The sequence below is a fragment of the Erinaceus europaeus genome, chromosome 3, assembly GCF_950295315.1.
Source record: "Erinaceus europaeus chromosome 3, mEriEur2.1, whole genome shotgun sequence".
Lineage (NCBI taxonomy): Eukaryota > Metazoa > Chordata > Mammalia > Eulipotyphla > Erinaceidae > Erinaceus > Erinaceus europaeus.
In genome coordinates, this window is record NC_080164.1 from 65,099,570 (window position 1) to 65,127,337 (window position 27,768).

The 27,768-nt window shown below is 41.5% G+C and overlaps 1 protein-coding gene across 2 annotated transcripts in view; it reads right to left on the minus strand.

Moving 5' to 3' along the window:
- The window catches only part of ZC3H6 (zinc finger CCCH-type containing 6), a 73,612-nt gene extending 46,300 nt beyond the window's left edge, over positions 1 to 27,312 (minus strand). The window contains exons 1-2 of one of the 2 annotated variants that reach the window (XM_060187331.1): positions 26,908 to 27,312; positions 1,871 to 2,051 (exon numbers count right to left, since the gene is read on the minus strand). In XM_060187331.1, the coding sequence (XP_060043314.1) occupies positions 1,871 to 2,051; positions 26,908 to 26,939 (213 nt within the window). In that variant the 5' untranslated portion in view covers positions 26,940 to 27,312. The remainder of the gene's footprint in view (positions 1 to 1,870; positions 2,052 to 26,907) is intronic. The other variant, XM_060187332.1, reaches the window with a different exon arrangement.
- Between the last annotated feature and the right edge of the window lie 456 nt (positions 27,313 to 27,768).

The following is a 27,768-nucleotide window of genomic DNA, read 5'->3' on the forward strand; positions in this document are numbered from 1 at the left end:
ATAACCAGAACACTGCTCAGTTCTAGCTTGTGGTGGCAGGAACTGAACCTGAGATCTTTGAGTCTCAAGCATAAAAGTCCAGCATTTGATCTATTTCCTTGGCCCCCTACACTGGTTTTTGGTGCTATCTGTAGTCTGGCTTCATTCATTTATATATTTTTCATTTGTGGAGATAGCTTGCTTTTTTAGTTGTTGTAGATATGGCCAGTGAGTTTCTGGTTTTTCTACCTTAATTGTTCTCTTATATGTCTGTTTTTTGTTTTTAGTTTTGTTACTGAGAGTAAAGTATTGTCCTCCATTCATGATGTTCTGGTTTTGTTTTTCTTGTTTTTATGTGGTGCTAGGATTGAACTCAGAGCCTTACACATGGGCAAAGCATATTCTCTACCACTGAGTTACCTCTGTAGACCCTAACTTGCTCTGTGATTTTCTCTGGGAATTCAAGGGGTTTCAAAAACTACCCTACTACCAATGCCACTTTTCTCTGTTTTCTGTCAACACAAGTTTCCCTTATTCTCAAAGTAAATGACATGTTCTCTAACCAGATGTTATTATTTTCTTGGTAGTACTTACATTTCATATTTATTTATTTATTTATTTGCCACCAGAGTTATCACTAGGGTTTGGTTGACAGCACTACAAATCCATGGCTCCTGGCATCCAGTTTTGCCATTTTTCCCCCTTTCTACTTTATTTGACAGGACAGAGAAATTGAGAGAGGGAGAGAGACAGAGAGGAAGAGAGAAAGATAAAGACACTTGCAGACCCGCTTCACTGCTCATGAAGAGTCCTCCCTGCAGGTGGGGAGTGGGGCTCAAACCAGGTCCTTGCACATGGTGATATGTGCACTTAACCGAGTGTGCCACTGCCTGTTCCCTTTTCATTTATGTAATGGTAACAACTATGTAAGAGCAAAGACATATTTGTCCATTTATTTCTTTCCTTTTTTTTTTTTTTTTTTGATAAAAATTTAAGGGAAGGAAGGATAAAGAAAGAGAGAAGACAAAGACACCTGAGCATGGCTGCACTGCTTGTAGAGCTTCCTCACTGCAGGTGGGACCAGTGGCTTGAATCTGGGTCTATGAGGATGGTTAATATGTATGCTCTACTGAGTGTGTCACCACCCAGCCACTTATTCATCCATTTCTGTAACACCTAGCATATAGCACAGCAATTTTTAAAAAGTATTTTTATTTACTTTTTGATGAAAGAGACACAGAGAGACCAGAACACTGCTCAGTTCTGGCTTACAGTGGTGCTGGGGATTGAACCTGGGGTCTCAGAGCCTCAGGCATGAAAATCTTTTGCATAACCAGTATGCTGTCTCCCCCAGCTAAGCACAGCAATTTTCATAGAAGCACTTTATCAACAAATGTCAACACTGATAATCTATATCAATAGAGAATAAAACTTTCCTTAATTAACGTTTCAGCACTTTGAACATTACATCATTTCAAAAAATTTAATTTACATTAAAAGTTACCTTATTTTTAGACCTTTAATATAATACATGTAACATGTACGTTCAGAAGTTATTAATGATGTAAATATATTTCATATATATAGTTATAAGGAAGTAGACAATTAATTATACTTCCTAATTCTTGGTGCTTAAAATTTCATAAAAACTTATCAAGGGGCCAGGCCCTCGTGCACCTGGTTATGCATACAAATTACAGTGTACAAGAACCCAGGTTGAAGCCCCTAGTCCCCACCTACAAGGGGAAAACTTCACAAGCGGTAAAGCAGTGCTGCAGGTGTGTCTCTGACTCTCCCACTCTATCTCTCAGTTTCTGTCTCTATCCAATAATAAATAAATAAATAATATTTTTAAATTACCAAAATAATAAAAAGGTAGATTCTAACTAACCTTATGCTTTTCACGTTTTCTTCTTTTGGATTTTTTCTTCTCTCTTTCTTTCTTGTGTTTTTTTCTTGATTTTCTATATACTTTCTCATTTTTCTGCTTTTCATCTTCTTTTGCTTCCTGTTCTTGTGTTTCATCAAATCCTGCATCATCTATTTCACCATCTTCTAATTCACCATCTTCTCTGTAGAAGACAATGAAAATTTTAATTTTTAATTTTCAAATATCCATTATAAAGTGAGCTTACACAAACAGGAAGGATCTGTTATATTCATTTAGATCAGGAGTTGGCAAACTTATTCTGTAAAGGGTCAAATAGTAAATATTGTGTATGCAGGTCATATATGAGTTCTGCTGCAACCTCTTCTGCCTTTTAAAAATACTTAAAAATATAAGAAACAGGGCTGGAAGGACAACATAGTAGTTTATACAATAAACTAAAAAAAAATTTTTTTTAAGAGAACAATGTTAAGATCTATCTTCTAGGGTTGCTGGAGGTTGTATCTTGGACCTCTAGTGCCTTAGCAAGAAAGTCTTTCTGCATAACCACTATGCTAACTCCCCCGCCAGTTTTTTTGTTTGTTTGTTTTTGATACAGGCATTGAGAGAGTCAAAGAGACCACAGCACTGAAACTTCCTTCAACTTGGTGAAGACTGGACTCGAACCTGGGTCACACACATGACAAAGCAATACACTATCCAAGTGGTGGTACACCTTTTTTTTTTTTTCCCAATCCACTTTATTTGGGAGAAATAATGATTCACAATAGTTGTTGTCCCATGAGTACAGTTTCTTCTCTCTCCATGAAAGGTGTCACTGATCACTCCCACCACCAACTGAAGTTTTATCTGCTATATTTGCTTTTTAATTCTAATATATGTACTAATGACAGGGCAGAGGAGAGAATACTAGAGCATCACTCTGGTACATGCCTCAGGTCCCAGAGGTGTCAGGTTCAATTCCTGAGTCTAAACCTGCTGAAAGTAGTTTTTTTTATTATTATTCTTTTAACCAGAGTGCTGCCAGATGCCAGGGATTGTTCCTGGAACCAAATGCCTTAGTTATGAAAGTCTGCTATGGAAAGGGGAAAGTTTTGCAAGTGGTGAAGCAAGGCTGCAGGAGTCTCTCTGTCTCTCTCCTTCTCTATCACCCCCTTCCCTCTCGATTTCTGGCTGTCTCTATCCAATAAATAGATAATGAAAAATTATTTTTTAAAAAATTCTGCTGTGTACTCTGGGAAAAGAAAAAACTTGGGTGTCAGGCGGTAACGCAGCAGGGTAAGTACACATGGCGCAAAAGCGCAAGTACCAGTGTAAAAATCCTGGTTTGAGCCCCCAGCTCCCCAACTGCAGGAGGGTCACTTTACAGGCAGTGAAGCAGGTCTGCAGGTGTCTGTCTTTTTTCCCCTTCTCCGTCTCCCCCTCCTCTCTTGATTTCTCTCTGTCCTATCCAACAACAATAACATCAATGACAACAATAGTAGTAGTAACAACAAGGGCAACAAAATGGGAAAAATGGCCTCCAGGAACAGTGGATTCATAGTGTGGGCAACGAGCCCCAGCAATAACCCTGGAGGAAAAAAAAAAACTCAAGTCTAGCATCAGAGAAAAAAACAAATGATAATATATCAGTCTGAATGCTTCTGTTCAACAAAGGGCACCACTACCAAAACAGAAACATATCCTACAAAATTGGAGATCTTTATACCCTATACAACAGTTATCGGGCTAGTAACCAAAACATATAAAGAATTCACTAAACTTAGCAGCAACATACAAAAATTTCATTTAAAATTAAGAGGACACAGAATCTTCACAAAAGAAGAGACCCAGAGGAGCAATAGATATGAAAATGCTCAAAGTCACTGATTATCAGAGAAATATAAACAAAGACGAGATACCATTTTACACTTGTAAGAATGTCAGATATTATAAAGGACAGAAAAAGTGTTGAGGATATGGGGAGAAGCCCTTCTACACCGCTGGTAGGAAGGTAAGTTGATCCAATCCCTGTGGAGAATAGTCTGAAGATTACTCAGAACACTAGACATTGACCTACCCTATGATCAAACAAGTTCTCTCCTGGGGATTTATCTACAGGGGGAAAAAAAAACAGCAATGCAAAGCCATCTATGTATACCTATGTTCCTAACATTGCTATATGCATTTTTAGATAGAGGTAGAGAGATAAAGAGTGGAAAAGACCACAGCACTGGGGCTTTTTTCAATGTGACAGGGGCCAGGTACATAGCAAAACTGCACACTAGCCAAGTGAGCTATTTTACTGGTCCAATAGCAGTGCTATTTGTAATAGCCCAAACTTAGAAGCAACCTAGATGCCTGCCCAACAAAAGATAAGCTAAGGAAAATTATATATATATATATATATATATACTCAGATTTCAAAAATGATAAAATCATCTTCTTTGCCTCATCTTGGATAGAATGTGAAGAATCATATTAAGTGTGATAAACCAAAAAGGGAAGGATGAGTATCAGACAATCTTTTTTTTTAATTTGGTATGATTTGTCCTATTCTTTTTTTTTTAAATATTTATTTCCATTTTGTTGCCCTTGTTTTATTGTTGTTGTAGTTATTATTGTTGATGTCGTCATTGTTGGATAGGACAGAGAGAAATGGAGAGAGGAAGGGAAGTCAGAGAGGGGGAGAGAAAGACAAGACACCTGCAGACCTGCTTCACCGCCTGTGAAGCGACTCCCTGCAGGTGGTGGGGAGCCAGGGGCTCGAAATGGGATCCTTACAGCGGTCCTTGCGCTTTGCGCCACGTGTACTTAACCTGCTGCGCTACCGCTAGGCTCCCAAGTATCAGACTATCTTTTTTATTAGTGGAACCCAAACAAAGACAGATGTCCAGTAGAAAAGCAATTACAGAAACCAGAACTCCTACCTCCTGCATCCCAAAAAATTTTGGTACATACACCTAGAGGGAGAAATATCAGGAAAAGACCAGAGGGCTCAGAACCCTAGTTCTACCAGGACCCAGAACATTTTTGCATCATCACTGAAAAGGAAGAGAATCTGGAGAACACCTAGGGAAGTCAGGCACTATTTCCCTTACCTGAGAGGGAAAAAGAAAAAAGAAGGAAGTTGAAATAGGTGTGGCTTAAAAATAAGGAAGTAAAGACAGGACCACAGTAAAAATGGGCAAATATATATAAATATAGTTATAGAAATAATAGTCAACCCGTATCCGTGTTCTTAGAACTAATGCAGTTTCCCAATGAAGGGAATGGGGACACAAGTCTGGTTGTGGGAACAGTGTGGAACTGTACCTGTTATCTTATAATTTTGTAATTCAATATTAAATTGCCAAATATATTTTTTAAAAAAAGAAGTAAAGGCAAGGCCTTAAAAGTGACCCCAATTTCCACTTGGGGTCAGCCATCTTTACCCAAATGGCCTACTAGCTTCTCTGGTACATACCTTTTCATTGTCCTGATTAAAAGTTTAAAATATGGGGGCAGGGACACTAAGAGGAATACTTAGAATTGGGAGAGGAGCCTTTAACAATGGAATAAATCACTAATTTTTATCTTATAAACATGAAAAAAAAAGTCATGGGACATATACTCAATGATTTCACTCATACGTAGAATACAAAGAATTGAAACGCATGAACTTGTAAAAAAAAGAAAAAATATATAGGCAACCCATATGTATGACCTCGGGAAAACTATGGTGGTTACTGTTAAGAGGTGAGTGAGGGCACAGAACTTTCAAGCCACTGGTCTCTACCTACAGGGAGAAGCTTCCCGAGCAGTGAAATAGTGATGCAGGTCTCTCTTTTTTTTAACCAGAGCACTGCTCAGCTCTGGTTTACCGTGGGAGGGGGCAGGGATTAAACCTGGGACTTTGGAGCCTCAGGCCTGAGTCTCTTTGCATAACTACTATGCTATCTACCCTTACCCCTGCAGGTATACTTCTCTCCCTTTTTTTCAATTATTATTTATTTTCCCTTCTGTTGCCCTTGTTGTTTTATTGTTGTTGTGGCTATTGTTGCTATTAATGATGTCATTGTTCGATAGGACAGAGAGAAATGGAGAGAGGAGGGGAAGACAGAGAGGGGGAGAGAAAGACAACAGCAGACTGGCTTCACCGCCCGTGAAGTGACTCCCCTACAGGTGGGGAGCCCGGTCTTGAGCCGGATCTTTATGCCAGTCCTTGAGCTTCACGCCATGTGCGCTCAACCCGCTACACTACTGCCCGACCCCCACTTCTCTCTCCCTTTCTACCTCTCCTTTCTTCTCAACTTCTGTCTCTATCCAAAATAAATAAATATCCAAATAAATAAATAAAAATATTTTTTAAAAAGTGGTTCACAACTCCATCTTTCAAGTGCGGCTCTGGCAGCCTACCCTCCAGAAGCCAGGACCCCTGCTACCCTCCCCACCCCCCCTTTTAGCCCAAGCCTGGTTCAGTTCAGGGTATATAGCTCAGTTCCAGACAGGCCCCCTCCCTCTATGGCTATTATCTGGTTCAATTTAGGGCCCTACTACCCAGTGCCTAAACTACACTTGTGGATTATCAATCACAAGGGGAAGACTGTGTTTTACCTGCAAAGACTAAAGGCAGACCAAGACCAAGGCTCAAAACAACTCTCAATTCAACAGAACACATTACAGTGCACAAGGACCAGGGTTCAAGGACCTGGTTCTTACCTACAAGGAGGAAGTTGCACGAGTGGTTGAGCAAGGTTGCAGGTGTCTGTCTCTCTCCCTGTCTTCCCCTTCTCTTTCATTTTTTATCTATTCATTTTTTCTATCTATTTTTTATCTATTCATTTTATCTATTCATTTTTTATCTATTTTTATCTATTCATTTTATCTATTCATTTTTATCTATTCATTTTATCTATTCATTTTTTTCATCCCTTTCATTTTTTTTATCTATTTCCCTTTCATTTTTATCTAAAACAAACAACCTCCACCTGCAACTTTAGCCACACATGGAAGGCATTGTATAGCATGATGGAAAGAGGAAATCTAAATGGTAGATAGATACTAATCTAGTTCTTTTCTTCTTTTCTCAGAGCACTGAGCAGCTCTGGTTTATGGTGGTACAGGGGATTGAATCTGGGACTTTAGAGACTCAGGCATGAGGGTCTCTTTGCATAACCACTATGCTATCTATTCCTGCTCTAATCTAGCTCTTGAAAAATTAAAAAAATATAATAGAATGAAGAATACTTGGTATACAATTTTCTAACAAACTATAACAAATAAAAAATAATAAAGAATACTCGGTGGACCAGCAAATTAGTTCAGTGTGCCGTTTTAAGTGCATAGGTCAGTCAGGTTTGAGCCCAGACCCCACCACACTGAAATCTTCCATATTGTGGTTTGGTTTCTCTCACTCTTTTTCTACCTCTCTTTGCCAAACAAACAAACAAAGTTGGGATTTTTTTTTTTTCTTATTTACCAGAGCACTGGTTTATGGTGGTGCCAAGGACTAAATCTGAGATTTTGGCGCCTCGGGAATGAAACCCTTTTATATAACCATTATGGTATCTCCCCAGCCCTATTAGATTTTTTTTTTTTTCTCCTCCAGGGTTATTGCTGGGCTTGGTGCCTGCACCATGAATCCACCGCTCCTGAAGGCCATTATTTTTTCCCCCTTTTGTTGCCCTTGTTGTAGCTTCGTTGTCGTTGTGGTTATTATTATTGCCCTTGTTGATGCAATTTGTTGTTGGATAGGACAGAGAGAAATGGAGAGAGGAGGGGAAGACAGAGAAGGGGAGAGAAAGATAGACACCTGCAGACCTGCTTCACCGCCTGTGAAGCGACTCCCCTGCAGGTGGGGAGCCGGGGGCTCGAACCGGGATCCTTACGCCAGTTCCTACGCTTTACGCCACATGCGCTTAACCCACTGCGCCACCGCCCAACCCCCGCCCTACTAGATTTCAAATTAGCTCTATTACAGAAACTTTTACTAAACCCAAATTAATTTTTATTGTTTCTTCTTAAAGATTTGTTTGCTTACTTCTTAAGATTTTTTTTAAATATCTTTTTATATTTATTTGTATTCCCTTTTGTTGCCCTTGTTGTTTTTCATTGGTGTTGTAGTTGTTATTGATTATCATCATTGTTAGATAGGACAGTAAGAAGTGGAGAGAGAAGGGGAAGAATGAGAAGGGGAAATAAAGACAGACACCTGCAGACCTGCTTCACTGCCTGTGAAGCGACTCCCCTGCAGGTGGGGAGCCAGGGATTGAACCGGGATCCTTATGCCCGGTCTTGTGCTTTTCGCCATGTGCGCTTAACCAGCTGCGCTACCACCTGACTCCCTTTTTTTTTTCTTTTTGGTTATTTTTTTATTAGAGGGAGAGAGAACCACAGTATCACTATGGCACATACTTGAGGATCCAACATTTTATTCTCTGGACTAGCTCCAAGACTGAAATTTACTTATTTGTATGAGAGAAATACTAGACGTAGTGACTAGGATTGAACATGGGACATTTTGCAGGTAAGTCCTGTGTTCTAACACTAAGATAACTTCCTAGATCCTAAGATAATTTTTTAAATTTTTATTTATCTCCTTTTTGTTGCCCTTGTTTTTATTGTTGTGGTTATTGTTATTGATGTTATCGTTGGATAGAACAGAGAAATGGAGATGAAGGGAAGACAGAGAGGAGGAGAGAAAGACACCTGCAAACCTGCTTCACCGCCTGTGAAGCGACTTCCTTGTAGGTGGGGATCCAGGGGTTCAAACTGGGATCCTCATACCAGTCCTTGCACTTTGCGCCACATGCGCTTAGCCCACTGCGCTACCGCCCGACTTCCCCTAAAATAATTTTTAATAAGCTAAAAAAAAAAATGAGGTTGGGAGATAGTTCACTTGGTAGTTCACCTTACCATGCATGAGGCCCAGTTTTTTTTATTATTATTTCTTTATTGGGGAATTAATGGTTTACAGTCAACAGTAAAATACAATAGTTTGTACATGTGTAACATTCCTCAGTTTTCCGCATAACAATTCAAACCTCAGTAGGTCCTCCTCTGTCTGAGGCCCAATTTTAAGGCCAGCACTACATGGGAGCCCCACAGTATCAGGGAAAGCTCCATGGATGGAGAAGTAGTATTGTGGTGCCTCTACCTACCTCTATTTTTAAGGCACTAAGGCCTTGTTCAAATATGATTCCATGGTTACAGAGATGGCTGTTTTCTTTTAGAGGATGAGAGAGAGATAAACAGAGACATCACAGCACTGCTCTACCATCCTGTAGTTCCCTCCAGGCCTGTGATGCTCCCATTTAGTGCCAGGAATTGAAGCTGGAGAATCTCACATGGGAAGGTGGGCACCCACTGGGTGAGCTATCTCCTGGTCCTCCTCTCTGCTCCTCTGTCAACACCTCTCTGTCAGAATTAAAAATAATAAAAAACATTGTCCCAAGAGCATTAAAAAAAGTTTAAAAAGTCTCCTTCTGAGTTCTGTGTCAAGAGCCAAATTGTCTTTTCTTTTAATTTATATATGGGTTGATCCCTGTGGTACTACTTCATGGGCAACAGGAAGTGAGCAAAGTTGTAAATTTATAATTACGTTATAATTATTTTATTGACTTGGCAGCAGGAAATGTCTGACTGTGCTACTGTTTACCACTATGTGGATCAAAGGCTTAGTTTGTTATATTTCTAAGACTTTACAGTATGATATTTATCTTTATAGTCAGTCACTCAAACCAGGTATTTCAGATCAGAGCTGGTATGGCCAAAGCTCAGGCCTCGGCTAATTTTATGTCACGGGTATTGAAAAGATTCCACCAGTTTATTATTTATGTAAAAACAAATAAAAGATCAGTATGGTGTTAACTCCTCATATTCCTTATTTCACAGGATAACACTGAAACCGAAGAGCTCAGATGATCATAGGCATCCTGACTGGTAATCTGCTGCTGAGGAAGAGTTTCCATATTAATGTTAAATAGGTTTCTTATTTTTAGCCTGTATCAGTATTGTAAGGAGCAAGCAAGTTGCTAAATCTCATACCTCTCTGGTATGTAGTAATAACAATAAGAAGCTTCACAGTAGCCTCCCATAAAAGAGAGATGGATAAGAAGTATCTCATAGGGAACCTGGCAGTGAGTGGTGCACTGGGTTGTATAAGTATCACATGCTAACCAATTGCACCACTGGAGCTCCTAGTGGCACACTGGGTTAAGCGCACATAGTACAAAGCGCAAGGATCAGGGTTCGAGGCCCTAGTTCCCCACCTGAAGGGGTGTCGCTTCACAAGCCGTGAAGCAGGTTTGCTGAAGGTGTCTCTCTCCCTCTCAATTTCTCTCTGTCCTATCCAAACAAAGAAATATCTCATTGCACACCTCCCAACTTCCCATCTTTCCATACTCTAGAAGATCAGAGGATATTTTGCCAGTCTTATGGTTGAGTCTTTCTTATGTGGCCTATATAGAAACATGTAAGTGTGACAGTGCATTAGTTTCCATACATTATTATTCATGGAAAGGGAGAAATGACAAAGTGAATTTGAACAAAGCATGAAAAAAATATCTGTAATGGCTTCCAGTATCTTGGAAATGTTTGTTCTATTGGTTTCAAGCTATGTGTTCTCCTTCTATAAACTTGTCTGCTCTTAGATTGCCAGAAAACCCTCTGTATGCTGACAGTTACTGGGTTGCACACATGACAAAGCAGCACTTTAGCCAAGAGAACTATTTCAATAGCCCATAGCAATCTTTCTTACTTTCTTCCTTCATTTTCAGCATAAAGAAACACACTAAAGGGGCTAGGTAGTGGAGCACCTGGTTGAGTGCACATGTTACAGTGTTTAAGCCCCCAGTCCCTACCTGTGGGGGAAAGCTTTACGATTGGTGTAGCAGGACTGCGGGTGTTTGTCTCTCTTCCTCTCTCTCTTTTGCATCACTCTCGATATCTGACTATATCAAATTAGTATAGATAATAAAAATATTTTAAAATATATTTAAAAAGGGAGTTGGGCGGTAGCACACTGGGTTAAGCACACACAGTGAGAAGCACAAGTATCAGCCTAAGGATCCCAGTTCGAGCCCCCCACCCCCACCCGGCTCCCTACCTACAGAGGGGTTGCTTCACTGGCGGTGAAGGAGGTCTGCAGGTGTCTATCTTTCTCTCCACCTCTGTCTTCCCATCCTCTCTCAGTTTCTCTCTGTCTTATCCAACAACAACAGCAAAGACAATAATAATAATAATAACGACAACAACAAGGGAAACAAAATGGGAAAAATGGCCTCCAGGAGCAGTGGATTCGTAGTGCAGGTACTGAGCCCCAGCCATAATCCTGAAGGCAATCAATCAATCAATCAATAAATAAAGTTTTAAAAAGAAACACACTAAATTTGTTTTTTACTCAACAAGCAAATCAACCTTTTTTTTTTAATGTTAAAACTTTCTTGTGGAGAGTTATTCAAGGAGGCTGGGTGGTGGTGCACCTGGCTAAGTGCACAATCATAAATGAGAAGGAGACATGGTTTCTTCTCTCGTGACGTTTTTGACACATTGATGAGGTTAAGAGACACATCAGTCAAAAAGTAACACAAGTAAATCTAAAACAATAACCATTTGAGTAAGTACAGGAGATAAACAGAACAGACATCTGGCAGCAAAGGCTTTTTCTGAGGAAATCATAAATGAATCGAGATGAAGAGTTAGCCTTAGAGATAGGGCATAAGTTAACATACAACATAAAATGAACAAATCTTCTGTATAGAACTCAAACATCATGTCACTAGATGATTTTTTTATATAAAACTTTTAATGCCAACTTTTTTTTGGTATTACCTTTATTTATTTATTAGACAGAGACAGAAAGAAATTGAGAGGGAAAGGGGTAATAGAGAGGGGGACAAAGGGACACCCGCAACACTGCTTCACCACTCGAAAAGCTTTCCTCCTACAGGTGGGGACTGGGGGCTTAAACCTGGGTGCCTGCACATTGTAGCATGTGCACCACCAACTGGACCCACCAGATGATTTTAAAAAGGGAGAACCTGGTTCAAACTTATACTGGGGTGTTAGGTTGCACTAGATCACACAGAATTTTGACTATAAGAAATGAAAAACACAAACAAAAAACAACAAAAATGAAACAACACTGAAATGTTTCCTTAAAAGGAGATGAAGTAGTTAGATCTCTGTTCTGAAAGATAATTCTGAGAATACAAAACAGATATGGAAGGAAAGCAAAACAGATGTAGAATATTACCAACATACCTGATGTATACTTTTAACATGTCACCTTAGGGGCGAGAGACAATGCACCCTATAGACTATGGGCCTTACCATGACTGAGGCCTTGGGTTTGAGCTCTTACACCACGTGGGAGCACGTGCACAGCACTTGGGGAGCGCCATGGGTAGTGGTGCAATGGTGTCCCCCTTCACTTTCTCAACCTTATTCTGCTTTCTCTAAACAAAATTGAAAAACTGGGCCTAAAAGGTCACTCAAAAGTATCACTTCTGTGTGATGCCCTGAGTTCATTCCCGAGTCATGTTAATAATAATAATAATAAAAATAAAACATTTTTACAATGTGGACTATAAGATAAGTCACCCAGTAGGCCACACATCTTACCATGTTCAAAACCCCAGATTTGAAACCTGGTACCAAATGGGAGCACCACAATCAAGGAAGCTCCAAGGATGGTGGATCACTGCTGTGATCTAGCTTCTCTCTCCCTGTTTGCCTATCTGAAATAAAAAGAATGAGAAATTTGACCTGGGAGGGGTGAGATCATGCATGTGTAAGGTCCTGGCACCATGAAGAGGAAGGAAGGAAGGAAGGGAGGGAGTGAGGGAGGGAGGACTGGGAGCGCACTGAGAGCGCACATAGTGCAAGAAGTGCAAGGGTCCCAGCTCCCCACCTGCAGGAGGATAGCTTCAAAGGCAGTGAAGTAGGTCTGCAGGTGTCTATTTTTCTCTCCCCGTCTCCCCCTCCTCTCTCAATTTCTTTCGGTCCTATCCAACAACAGCAGCAGAAACACCAACAACAATGGGGAAAAAAAGATGGCCACCAGGAGCAGTTGATTTGTGGTGCAGGCACAGAGCCCCAATGATAACCCTAAAAGCAAAAAAAAAAAAAAGAAAAAAATAGGAAAGAAGGAAGGAAGGGCAAAGAAAGGAAGGATAGCTTCTTGGCCTTTTGGCTAAGATTAAGTGTGAGAAAGAGAAGGAAGCCAGTTAGCCAGCCAGCCAGGTAGCCAGCCTACCTTTACTGTTTTATTATTATTATTATTATTATTATTATTAGTCAGAGACAGAGAGAAACTGAGAGGGGAGGGGGAAATAAAGAAGGACAGAGAGACACCTTCAGTCCTACTTCCCCACTTGTGAAGCTTCCCCCCTGCAGGTGGAGACCAGAGGCTTGAACACTGGTCCTTGTACACTATAATGTGTGCACTTAACAGGTGTGTCACCACCTGGCCCCCTGCACTTCTGTTAAGGCTATTCCTTTGACTAAGATCAAGACTTTCCTTACAAACACTAAAGAAGGGACCAGAAAGAGAGATTATCTGGAGGGCACCAGCTTTGCCATGTGCACAACCCAGGACCCAGTATGTGGCACATAACAAGGAAGTACTGAAGTACTGTAACACTGGAAGATGCTTTGATGCTGTGGTGTCCCTCCCTCCCTCTCTGATAAAATAGGCCTGACAAACCTGGTAGTGGCATACCTGGTAAAGGGCACACTGCCACACACAAGGATGGTGTTTGTGTGTATGTGTGTGTGTGGGGGTTCAAGCCCCTGGTCCCCACCTGCAAGGGGACACTTCACGAGTGGTAAAGAAATGTTCCAAGTATCTTTTTCTCTCTCCGTCTCACCTTCCCCTCTAAATTTCTGTATCAAAAGAAGGAAGGTAGGAAGGAAGGAAAAAATGACTGCCAATAGCAGTGAAACCAGCATGCAGGCATCAAGCCCCAGCAATAATCCTGGTGGCAATTTTAAAAAGTTGGTCTAAAGTGGCGAAATACTGGCAATGACAAAGAAGTAAAGCCAGAAAAGCAGTAAAGAGCAACCCAAGAGGTAGCACAGTGGGTAGGCCACCTGACTGGTGTATGAGGTCCCAAGTCAGATGTCCAGCATCACATGTGCCAAAGTGATGCCCTGGCTCTTTCTCCATCCCTTCCCTTTTCATGTTAATAAAGAAATCTTTTGGGCCTGGGTGGTAGTGGGGTGGGTTAGGCACACATGATGCGAAGGTCAATGGTGTAAAGCGCAAGGACCACATAAGGATCCCAGTTCGAGCCCCCAGCTTCACAGGCGGTGAAGTAGGTCTGCAGGTGTCTTTCTCCCTCTGTCTTCTCCTCCTCTCTCCATTTCTCTCTGTCCTATCCAACAACATGACAGCAATAACAACAATAAACAAGGGCAACAAAAGGGAAAATATGACTCCCAGAAGCAGTGGATTTGTAGTGTAAGCATCAAGTCCCAGAGATAACCCTGGAAGAAAAAAAAATCTTTAAAGAAACAGTAAGAAGATAAAGAAATATTTTCTTTATCACAGAAGTATATAATCTAAAAAAAAAAAAAAAGAAGTATATAATCTAAAATTGGCATTATACTGATAAGTTATAAGAACACATAATCCCAGCAATCTTAGCCTTAATTTAAAAACAAACAAAAAGTGGTCTGGGTAAAGCACTGGACTCTCAAGCATGAGGTCCTGAGTTCAGTTCCCAGAACACATGTACCAGAGTAATGTCTGATTTTTCCCTCTCTCCTCCTTTCTCATTAACAGATAAATAAAATATTTTAAAAAATAATAACTGTCATTCATACCACTCACATGTGGAGACTGAATTTTTTCCAAACTTGAAGTATAGGTGTGAACAGTGTCTCCCAAAGGATTAAGAAATTTAAAAATAAAAATAACAAGAGTTTCCACCTCAAATTTTCAAAGCAGACAATTATCTGATACAGACAATTAATATATCAATAGCATATTGATGAAACATCTAAATTCAAGCAATAAAGTTCCCAATATAAATTTAATGCAGAATAAACTATGAAGTTATCTTAAAGCAATGGGGCCCTTTGAGCCTGATTTATGCTTTTACTTAAAAATATTTTTCAGGAAATAAAATTTTAAAAACAAGTTCTCAATGAGACCCACAAGAAACACTAATGGGGTTTATAAAATGAAAAAAATAAAATTACCTCACCCATAGGAGGTAGATAAACAAAGCAAGGAAAACAAGCAAAACCCAACTAAGACTACGGACTCAAGAGTGGAGAATTAGGTTAGCAAAGGGCAGTGTGTGTGTGTGGGGGGTGGCGTGGGGGGGGAGAAGAGTGTAAGGGAGGTGGTCCAATGGACTTAGGTGGAGGGATATTGACACTTGGAGATAGGAAAGTGATGGGAAATACATATTTAAGAGACAAGAAACTATACTTCTAAAATATTTATAGATCTGTAAACCAAGGTCACCTCAAAAACAAAAAAGGTCAAGGTAAAGAGCACTACATTTTAAATAAATGAACTATACATTCAACTACCAAACTTGGATGTGGGCACTCAAAATAACAAGGAAACTAATAAATGAATAAAAGGACAGAAATCAACAAAATAATAAAAATTACAAGTAAAATTAGAGTCTATTTTCTTCCCATCCTTATAGGTTATTTTCCAAAAGCATCATCATCATTTACCAGTTTGTCTTAGTGATTCTACAATCATTTAAATCTAGATATGGGAATCAGACACTAGAGCACACAGACTACCATGCGCAAGGACCCAGGTCACCACCTGACCAGATGAAGTTTCAGCAGTAGTGAAGGAGTGCTATAAGTGTCTCTCTTTCACTCTCCCTCTCTACCTCCCCCACCTCTCTCAAGTTTTTTTTTTCTATCAAAGAAAGAAAGAAGAAAAAAAAAAAATGGCTGCCAGGAATGGTAGATTCATCATGTAGACATCCAGCTCCTGTGATAACCCTGGTGGCAATGCAAGAAAACAACCTAGATATGAACATAGAATGTAAAGGACTGGGGCCTGGTGGTAGTGCATCAGGTTAAGCACACATACAATAAAACACAAGGACTGGCACAAGGATCCCAGTTCCCCACCTGCAGGGGGCTGGGAGGCCACTATGTAAGCAGAGAAGCAGGACTGCAGATGTCTATCTTTCCCCTTCCTCTCTCAACTTCTTTCTTATCCAACAAAAACAACAGCAGCAACAACAATGTAAAAAAAAAAAAAAAAAAAAAGGCCACCAGGAGCAGTGGATTTGTAGTGAAGCCACCCAGCCCCAGCGATAACCATGGAGTCAAAAAAAATATTAATAATGTAAAGGACTTTATATTTTTCTTATTATTAAAAATATATTTTTTATTTATTAGTGAGAGGGATAGGAGGAGAGACAGAAAGAGCCAGACATCAGTCTGGTACATGTGCTGCCAGGGATTAAACTCAGGACCTCATAGCTTGAGTCAACACTTTATCCATTGCTCCACATCCCGGATCACAGGACTTTATCTTTTCTTTTCTCTTTTTTTTTTAATTTCTTTATTGGGGAATTAATGTTTTACATACAATAGTTTGTACATAGACTTTATCTTTTCTAATTAGATGTTAACACTATTATAAGGTCAAAATTCTGTCTAGAATTTTTTTTTAATCAGATATGATCACTATTTAAAAAAATTTTTTTAATATATTTATTTTCCCTTTTGTTGCCCTTTTTTATTGTTGTTGTAGTTATAATTGTTGTTATTGATGTCATCGTTAGGTAGGAATGGAGAGAGGAAGGGAAGACAAAGAAGCAGAGAGAAAGACACCTGCAGACCTGCTTCACCACCTGTGAAGCGACTCCCCTGCAGGTGGGGAGCTGGGGGCTCCTTAAGCCGGTCCTTGTCCCTGCACTTTGCACCACGTGTGCTTAACCTGCTGCGCTACCCCCAATTCCCTGATTACTATTTATTATCAGAGCACTGCTCAGCTATTTTATTCTGGTGCCACAGATGGAACCTAAACAATACCTTTAAAAAAATATTTATTTATTCCTTTTTGTTGCCCTTGTTTTATTGTTGTAGTACTTATTGTTGTTGTTATTGATGTTGTAGGACAGAAATGGAGAGAGATGGGAAGAGATGGGGAAGATGGAGAGAAAGATACACACCTGCAAACCTGCTTCATGGCCTGTGAAACGACTCCTCTACAGGTGGGGAGCCGGGGGCTCGAACCGGGATCATTATGCCAGTCCTTGTGCTTAACTCCCTGTGCTACCACCTGACTCCCTGAACAATGCCTTTTTTTTTATTCCCTTTTGTTGCCCTTGTTTTATTGTTGTAGTTACTATTGATGTCATCGTTGTTGGATAGGACAGAGAGAAATGGAGAGAGGAAGGGAAGACAGAGAGGGGGAAGAGAAGGATAGACACCTGCAGACCTGCTTCACCACTTGTGAAGCAATCCCCCTGCAGGTGGGGAGCCAGGGCTCAAACTGGGGTCCTTAGGCTAGTCCTTGTGCTTTGCACCACCTGCGCTTAACCCGCTGTGCTACAGCACAACTCCTTGAACAATACTTTTTTTTGAACAATACCTTTTAAATGCATAAGGTCTCCAGAGATTTATGGTATTTGACTAATGAATAATTAAAAATGGGTTGGGGAGATAGCATGATGGTTATGTAAACAGACTCTCTTGCCTGAGGCTTCCAGGTCCCAGGTAAAAAATAAAACTTAAATAATTTACTTTTAAAATATTTTACTTATTTATTTGATAGAGATTGAAATCAAGAGAAGATAGAGAGGAAGGGAGACAGACACATTTGTACCATATTGCTAGCTTTTTTTTTTCTTTTGCAAAGCTTTCCCCTTGCAGGTGGGGGTGGGGGACTTGAGCCTGGCTCCTTATGCATTGTAACATGTGCCCTCAACCAGGTGCACCACCACCAAGCTAAAAATAAAATAATTTGAACTTGATTCTTTTTTATTTATTTATTTATTTTAATGGGGCACTGCTCAACTCTAGTTTATGGTAGTGTGGAGGATTGAACCAGGTACTTTATAGAGCCTTAGGCACGCAAGTCTTTTGCATAACTATTATGCTATCTCTCCTCCCCCCAAAATAAAATAATTTAAAAATAATTCTCATACCCATATGACAGACTGATCCTCTAGTGTGTCCTTCTCACAAACATTTTAATAAATAAGAATTTTTGAGAAAAAAATTTCTTTGGCTTGTGCAACAGCTCACTTGGACTATATGCACTGCCTTGCCCATGTGCAAGCCACAGGCTACCACTGCACTGAAGGATGTTCTGGTGTCATTGCTCCCCTGGCCCCCATATATAACAATAGCTATTATTATTTTTGGTAAGTTTTAGTCTACATTTTCGTATTATCAGTTCTTTCACTAAGTCTATCTTTGAGTCCAACTGGTATATTCATAAGACGATAGTAATTTTGAAGTAAAATAACATCTTGATCCAAGCTTGTAGTAAAAATACAATAGTAACTATTGAGTACTAAGATGACAAACATGTTGGGTCAGTTCACTTCATCATCATGTTAACTTTATTCTGTTAGATGACAGAGATAGAAACCAAACCCAAGCAGCTTGATTCCCTCTCAGGAGAAAAACTGTAAATAGACAAACCAGTTAACTGTGTCAGCTGATGTAAACAAGATTAATAACCACACTAACTCCAGGGTATAATATGGGTATGTTTATTGTAAAAAATCTTCCGACTTCTTTGTTTGAAAATTTTCATTAAAATTTGTGAAGAAAAACTAGCTGGGTGATATTTTAAGAGGATATAAAGGAACTATTTTGGTTTGACATACAAACATAAATATGAGCTACTTCAATTCCATAGAAACTATTTTAACATTCATCAGGAAATTATAGTAGTGCTTAGCAGTATACTTGGTAAATAAAAGCCTCTTGCTTAAATGGAAATAGAATAAGTGAATGAAATAATAACCAGAATAGAATAGTGGGACTAGTAACATGGAATTTGGAATTATGAGAAACTATAGAATATGAAATGCTTTTTAAAACTTTGGTGAGACTGAGATTGTCACATCCTTTGATGCTTGACCCCAAGCTATTTAATCCCCTTCCTTTTTTTTTTTTTAAGATTATATTTATTAATGAGAAAGACAGGAGGAAAGAACCAGACATCATTCTGGTACATACGCTACTGGGGATTGAACTCAGGACCTCATGCTTGAGAGTCCAATGCTTCATCCACTGTGCCACCTCCCAGACCACTTTAATCCCTTTCCTTATTCCTTAAAATATGGTGTGCACTCCATATACTAACATATTTATTGTTCCTGACATTCCTGAGCCTGCCATACCATTTCATTTCTCTCTTCTGGTTGTCACCAGGACTTGACTGTTCTGGGTCTGCTTTTCCAGATGGGGGATGGGATGGGGAGATATCCTAACACCAAAGCTTCTCCCAATGTAGTAGGGTTGGGTTCAAACCTGGGTCCAATTCATGGTAAACCAGGCGCTCTCCCAGGTAAACTAATCACCAGCCAGTTACTTCACTTTATCATACTTCTCATGTATTTCTACTACCTGATTGGTCAAACTGCTATTCATGCTTCAGGTCTGGCTATTACATGCCTCCCGGAAGGTACCATCTACTGCCACCACTGCTCTCAGTTCATACTTCCATTATAGCACTAGTGCTGTAATTATGTTTTTTTTTTCTTTTTGCCTCCAGGGTTATTGCTGGGGCTTGGTGCCTGCACTACAAAGCCACTGTTCCTGGAGGCTATTTTTTCCCTTTAGTTACCCTTGTTGTTTATCATTGTTGTTGTTATTATTGTTGCTATTGCTGCTGTTGTTGCTGGATAGGACTGAGAGAAATGGAGAGAAGAGGGGAAGACAGAGAGTGGGAGAGAAAGACACCTGCAGACTTGCTTCACCGATCGTGAAGCAACGACCCTGCAGGTGGGGAGCCAGGGGCTCAAACCGGAATCCTTACAGATGGTCCTTGCGCTTTGCGCCATGTGCACTTAACCCACTACCGCCTGGCCCCTTAATTATATTTACCACTCTGTTTCTCCCAGTAGATTATAAGACCTGGACAAGTAAGATCAGTAATGCTGTTAATAATTTAATAATAATTAATAGTTAATAATTTCCCCAGTGCTTAGCAGTATACTTGGTAAATAAAAGCCTCTTGCTTAAATGGAAATAGAATAAGTGAATGAAATAATTTATGAAGACCTGTATAGAGAAAAATGTTTTGAAATAAAAGTCACCCCATATCCAAGACCTTGGGAAAATGGTGACTATTGGGGTGGGTGTGTGGAAGTGGTACAGAACTATACCCATTATCGGGAGTCGGGTGTAGCGCAGCGGGTTAAGCACATGTGGTGCAAAGCGTAGGACCGTCCAGATTGGAGCCCCGGGCTCCCCACCTGCAGGGGAGCTGCTTCACAGGCGGTGAAGCAGGTCTGCAGGTTTCTTTCTCTCCCCGTCTTCCCCTCCTCTCTCCATTTCTCTCTGTCTGATCCAATAACGTCAGCAACAACAATAAACAACAAGGGCAACAAAAGTGAAAATAAATAAATAAAATAAACTTTACAAAAAAAAGGACTATACCCATTATCTTATAATCACTATTAAATCACTAATAAAAAATAAGTAAGGGGGAGTCGGGCTGTAGCTCAGCGGGCTAAGCGCAGGTGGCGCAAAGTACAAGGTCGGCATAAGGATCCCGGTTCGAGCCCCTGGCTCCCCACCTTCAGGGGAGTCGCTTCATAAGCGGTGAAGCAGGTCTGCAGGTGTCTATCTTTCTCTCCCCCTCTCTGACTTCCCCTCCTCTCTCCATTTCTCTCTGTACTATCTAACAATGACAACATCAATAACAATAATAACTACAACAACAATGAAAAACAAGGACAACAAAAGAAAATAAATAAATAAAATATTAAAAAATATATATAAGTAAGGAGGCCAGGTGGTGGTGCACCTGGTTGAATACACATTAGTTACAATGTGCAAGGACTAGGGTTCAAGCCTCCAGTCCCCACCTGCAGAGGGAAAGCTTCACAAGTGGTAAAGCTATGCTACAGGTGTCTCTGTCTCTCCCCTCTTTATCTCTCTTCTTCTCAATTTTTGGCTATCTCGATCCAATAAATAAATTTTCTAAAAAAATTGTAATTTAAAACAGAAATAAAGGAGGGAGGGAAGGAGAGAATGAGGAGGGAGGGGAGGAAAGGAAAGGAAGGAAGTTTAGGATTAGGGAAATACAACAGAAGTAGTACATCAGACTTGCATGCTTGAGGCCCTGGAGACCCCAGGTTCAATACCCAGCACCAGCATATGTCAGTATTTTGTAGTGCTCTGGACACTCATTCTATCTCTCCCCATAAAAATAAATAAATATATATTTAAAAAAGAAAAAGATCTTCATAAAAATCAAATCTAGGGCTGGGGTGATAACATAATATTTATGCAAACAACTTCCATGTCTGAAGGCCTGGAGGTCTCTCAGGTTCAATCCCTAGCACAGCACCACCATAAGCCAGAGCTGAGCAGTGTTCTGGCAAATAAATAACTAAATACAAATACTTATATAGAAAAAGAATAAAAACTAAGGTCAGTATTAAACCTAAACATGATGTATAATTTGAGTACTATACATTGCCAAAGAAAAGTTCATTTTAACTGTTAAATTAGGAAACACAGGAATGAAAAATAAACAAATGATGGCGTTTCATTCAGTTTTGTAAGATGAGTTCTGAAGCAGCTGAAGAAAAAGCTCAAATTTCAGTTCAATCCCCGGCTTTGCATATGCCTGAGTGATGCTCTGGGTGCTCTCATTAATAAAACAGAAACTCTACCAGTTCAAAGGAAATAGCTCTCAGTTCAACCCCCCAGCATCACTTGTAGTGCTAGAGCAGTGCTCTGATCTCTCTCTTAACGTTTGAAACTTTATAAGGTCAGTGAAATACTAGGCTGTCAGAAAAGCCATGATGTGTTTTTCTTTTTTCATTATTATTACCTTTATTTATTTGGTAGACAGCCAGAAATTAAGATGGAAGGGGGGAGAGAGAGGGAGAGACACACCTGTAGCCCTGCTTCACCACTCGCAAAACCTTGCCCTGCAGGTGGGGACTGGGGCTCAAACCTGGGTCCTTGCACACTGTAACATGTGCTCAACCAGGTGCACCACCACCTGGCCCTCCCTGTACTTTTCTATGCAAAACTGTCATGACATTTCCAACAACTCAATAGCTCACTTGGCTAGAGTGTTACTTTGTCACGTACTCCACCCAGCTTCAGACCCACCCAGCCTCCACTACACTGAAGGAAGTTTTGCTGCTATGGTATTCCTGTGCCTTCTCTTATTTATTATTATATTTAGTTCTGGTTTTAATAGTGGTGCTAGGGACTGAACCTGGGACTCTGGAGTCCCAGGCATGATAGTCTCTTTGCCTACTCACTATGCTAACACCCTTGCCCTGAAAAAAAATCTTTTAAAAAAGAGTCCTGGAGGGAGTCAGGCAGTAGCGCTGTGGGTTAAGCGCAGGTGGCCCGAAGTCAAGGACCGGCACAAGGACCCTGGTTTGAGCCCCCGGCTCCCCACCTGCAGGGGAGTCACTTCAAAAGCAGTGAAGCAGGTCTGCAGGTGTCTATGTTTCTCTCCCCATTTCTGCCTTCCCCTCCTCTCTCCATTTCTCCCTGTCCTAGCCAACAAATATGACATCAACAACAACAACAATAAAAAAACAAGGGCAACAAAAGGGAATAAATATTAAAAAAAAAAAAAAAAAGAGTTCTGGAGATTGGTTCCCTAACAATGAATGTATCTAACTCAACTGTATACTTAAAAAATGTTTAATATGGTGATTAAAATATATACATATACTTATTATCATGAGTCGGAATATCACTCTGGCACATATGATGCCAGGGACTGAACCCAGGACGTCATGCATGCTTGAGACTTCAATGCACCATCCACTGTATCACCTCTCAGGCCACATTAACATGGTAAATTTTATGTTATGTGTATTTTAGCACAATTAAAAATAAAATTGAAATTTGAATTTGAATAGCCTACTGAGGGAAAAGTTTTTACTTTTGTAATATACTACTTACAAATAGTTGAGAACCACTGGTCTTACAGAACTTGAAAAATTCTCCTAGAACCCTCTTACTAAGAAAGTAGATCTGGGTGACCCAGAGATAGTAAAGTGGTCGAATGCAGTCCTTTCAAGAGTGAAGTTCCAATTCAATCCCTGGCTCTGCATATACCAGAGTGATGCCCTGGGTCCTCTCAATAAAACAGAAACTAGGTCAGCTAAAGTACAAAGTTACTTAGCAAAAACTGACTTAATTATTTCAGTTTGCTTCCCCTCACCCCCTTTTAAGACCAATTAATGGGAGGGAGAATGAGAGAGGCAGAACCAGAGCATTCTTCTGGCAAATCTGATCCCAGGGATCAAACTCAGGACCTCATACTTGAGAGTCCAACATGTTGTTTATCCATTGTGCCAAATTTCTAGATCTACATTTTGCTTTTTAGTAGTTTTCATATAGGCTGACAAAAAAGTTTGAAATATACATAAAATATATCTTTGCCTCAGAATAATACTGCCACTTAACAATTAGATAATGTGAAATGGAGCTAAGTGCTTTGTTTCAGATTATCACTAGACAATTAGCTTTTTGGTCCAAATATAAAAGAAACTACTACTTCATTTTCATACCTGTAAAGAACTTTAACTTGAGGTGGGGGTAAATAGCATAATGGTTATGCAGAGACTCAGAAGCCTGAGGCTCCAAAGTCCCAGGTTCAATCCCCCACCCCACCATAAGCCAGCGCTGAGTAGTGCTCTGGTAACAATAAAATAAATAAATAAATAAATAAATAAATAAATAAATATAACAAGAATTTTGGCTCATATTCCCAGAGGGGTAAATGTTAGGGGGAGATGATCTGAGAGCTTTGAACTACAATTCTATCAGGGCCCAGAGAGAGAAGAGGGGGGGAAAGGGCACTCAGAAGTAGTAGGTGTGACTTAGAAAGAGAAGACAGGTTCATAGAAAAAAATGGGCAAATATATATAAATATAAGTTATAGAAATAATAGTCAACTCATATCTGTGATCTTGGGAGAACTATTGCAGTTCCTAATGGAGGGAATGGGGACACAAAACTCTGGTGGTGAGAAAGGTGTGGAATTATCTTGTAATTTTGTAAGTCAATATTAAATCACTAATATTAAAAAAAAAAAAAAAAACTTTAAAAAATATGGTGGAGGGGGTTGGGTGGTGGCGCAGTAGGCTAAACGCATGTGGCGCAAAGCGCAAGGACCGGTGTGAGGATCCCAGTTCCAGCCCCCGGCTCCCCACCTGCAGGGGAGTCGATTCACAGGCGGTGAAGCAGGTCTGCAGGTGTCTTTCTCTCCCCCTCTCTGTCTTCCCCTCCTCTCTCCGTTTCTCTCTGTCCTATCCAACAACGAACAACATCAACAATGGCAATAATAATAATCACAACGAGGCTACAACAAGGGCAACAAAAGGGTGAAAAATGGCCTCCAGGAGCAGTGGATTCATGGTGCAGGCACCGAACCCAGCAATAACCCTGGAGGAAAAAATATATATATATATATGTATATATATATATGGTGGCAAGAGGCCAGGTGGTGGCGCATCTGGTTGAGCGCACGTTACAGTGCACAAGGACCCAGGTTCGAGCCCCTGGTCCCCACCTGCAGGGGGAAGTTTCACAAGTGGTGAAGCAGTGCTGTAGGTGTCTGTCTCTCTCCCTCTCTATCACCCCCTTCCCTCTCAATTTCTGACTGTCTCTATCCAACAAATAAAAGATTAAAAAAAAAATTTTTTTTTAAATGGTGGCATACCTGGTTGAGGACATGTTACAAAGCACAGGGACCCTACGTTTAAGCCCCTGATCCCCGCCTGCAGGGGTGATGAAGCAGTATTGCAGGTGTCTCTCCTTCCCCTCTCAATTTCTGTTTCTACCTAATACATAAAATATTTTTTAAAAAATTCAGTAGTTTATGTTTCAATAATTTTTATCTTAAAAGTAGTTCTGTTTCCAAAAACTACTTCACAGGCTGGAGAAATAGCTTATCCCCTAAAGCAGGTGTGTTGCCATGAGCAAACTGGAAAGGCCTGTCAGTGGGAGGAAGCTAGGGTCCTACTAGGGTCCGTCCTCCCCCACCCCTCCACCCCAATAAAAAAGCAGTCCAGGACTAGTAAAATAACACAGGTGCCAGCCTGGAAGTAAGCAAATAAATAATCGTAAATTACTACATTCTAGACTTGCTTTTTTGGTGATGCGCTTTAATGAATAAATGCCAATTTTTTACTCTCCTTGAGATCGCCAAGTATTGACAGTGAATTCCAGTGGTGGTCACTACTGCTACTTCTGTGTTTAAAAGGTGTTGGAGCAGCTGGGGAAATAGCTCAACTAGTTTTCCAGACATGGTTCCCAGTATAACCTCCTGTGCCACATGTACTAGAGTGATTCTCTGGCTTGTCTTTCTGTCTCGTATATGCAGTAAACCAATTTTATTTAAAAAATAAAAGAAAATAAAAGGTGTTTGGAACACTTTATCCAAAGTAGAACATATTACTGGACAGGCAAAAGCTTCAGCAATTTGCATATAACCTAAAGTACTATGTGAATACTCTTATTTCTGGTCAAAAAGAGGGCCAGATTTTATATTTTTAGTTTTTGCCGCCAGGGCTTTCCCTGAGGCTTTGTACTTGCACCCACTCTTCCTAATGAACTCTTTCTCCCTGGACCTGGACCGGGACAGGGACCCCTAAAGGGTGAGAAACTGGGAGAGGAAGGAAGGAACACTACATAACCTGTGCCGGCGCTCCCATGGAGTGGTCTCCAGCCTTAAGCTGGGTCCTCACACCTCACCAGGCGAGCTATCTCTCGTTCCCCAGATTCACATGCAGTGAACTTTTTCTCCCCAGTAATTCTATCATCCCTTTTTAAAAAAAAAAAAAAGTGTAATGGTGGCCCAGGAAGATGGCACAGTGGGTAGCGCTCTGAATTAGCAAGCATAGGGTTCCCAGTCATTTATCAGAAGGCTGCTCTGGCCTATCTCGCTCAGCACTCTCTCTTTGTAGCTCATAAAATGATACACATATCTTAGGAATGACTTAATGACTTCAGATACCAAGAGAAATTTTAAACCTAAGTCTACTATTTGCACTCTTTAAAACATTTATAAATATTCACAAACCATTACATGGAATTCCCCCCCTCAAAAAAAAAAAGAAATGCCCCTAAGGCATGGCAAAATACTAAAAACAGTAGTAATAAAATAAAAAAAAAAAATCAGAACCTCACTCAAATGTTCCAGTGACATAATAGTATTTAAAACTCGGGCTGACTAACAACCCATGTTGGTCCTCCCTGCAGAGAAGTACACTTGCAAAGCCTGAGTACGTCGTGTCAGCCTTTTTTCACTTCAAAGTCTGTCACTTCCAACTCGGAGGACCAGGACTCTTAATAAAAGACACGCACGGCCTTTGGGGAGGAGGGGTGGGGGAGGGAGGGGATTTTGCTGAGAACAAAACAAAAGGAAAAAAGAAAGAAAGAAAAAAAATTCCCCGATCCTGCTTCTTAAGGCCTGTGCCAAGCGCAGTCAGTCGTCAGAGCAAGCAAAGCCCAGTCGACTGCTCAGGTTCGGGGCTGGAGCTCCAGGCGGGCGGGCGGGCGGGCGGGCGGGCAGGCAGCGCCCGAGGCTGCCCCGGGCGGGCGCCGACTACTCCCCGCGGGCCCGCAGCGCCGCGCACCTGCACCCGAGCCGCCGCCGCCGCCCCCGCCGCCCGGGAGCGGGGGGCCCGCACGTGCCGGCGGGCCGGGCGCGGGACGTGGGGGGGGGTAGGGAGCGGGGAGGCCGGCCCCGCGGCCGCGATCCTGGGGTGGACGGACGGAAGGGCGCGTGTCACGCGGCTGATGGGGCCGCGCCGCCACGGCCGAGTCATGCAGGAGGCGCGCGGCCCAGGCCCGCTCCCGCCGCCCCAGACCCCTCCTCTCATCCGACAGAAAGACAGACAAGAAGGGTTCCCGACCTGTCGTGCCCTGCATGTTCAGAGTCTGTCATGTTTGGTCAAGAACGGGGCGGGGCTGGAGGGCAGGTCTGCGAGGCCGGCGGCGGCGGGGCGCGGGGAGGACCCCTGCGCCGCCTGCGGGTACCTGCTCCCGGCCGCCGCCGGGAGGTGACGAAGTGGTAAAAACTCACGGTTACTAGTGAGCGACACAGACACAGACTTTCCAGTCTATTAACAACCACGCCAGAGAGATGGGGCTCTAACTGCAAACACTGGGCAACGGCCCCGCGCTGCCGGCGCTGCCGCTTTAGTCTCTATTCGCCGCCGGTGGCTGAGGCTTTGGAGCGGGCGGGCGGCGTGCAGCGACGCGGGGATTTGGACAGTAGCCGTAACGGTGATTTCTCCTCACCAACATGGCGGCACCCGAGACAGCTGCTCTATAAAATGGCGCCGGCCGCAACACCTAGCCCGGGACTAGAGTGCCAGAGAGATTCCTCCGCGCGCCTCGCCCGCTGCCCGGCCCGCTGGGACCGAGCGCGTTGGCCATTGGACGAGATGGCCCGCCAATCACCTGTAGGGGCGGGTTCCCAGAAACAGCCAAGCGGCGGAGGCGCACTGCAGCCTGAACGTGGCGATGCGCTGCATAGTTCAGGGGGGCGAAGGCCGAGCGGGCGCTTTCCCTGGCCGACCCCGCCCCCGCCCCCTCCGAGAACCTCGCCGAAGCTGGGGTGTTCTCACGGAGCGCTAAAGTCATTAAGCTGGGGTCGGATAATAAAGAACGTAGCTGATGAGTCGTATTAAAAAATGTATATGCCAACAACAACGACAGCAATAATAACAATAAATATATACATATTTGTTGTTTAAGTAATTGAGAAATGT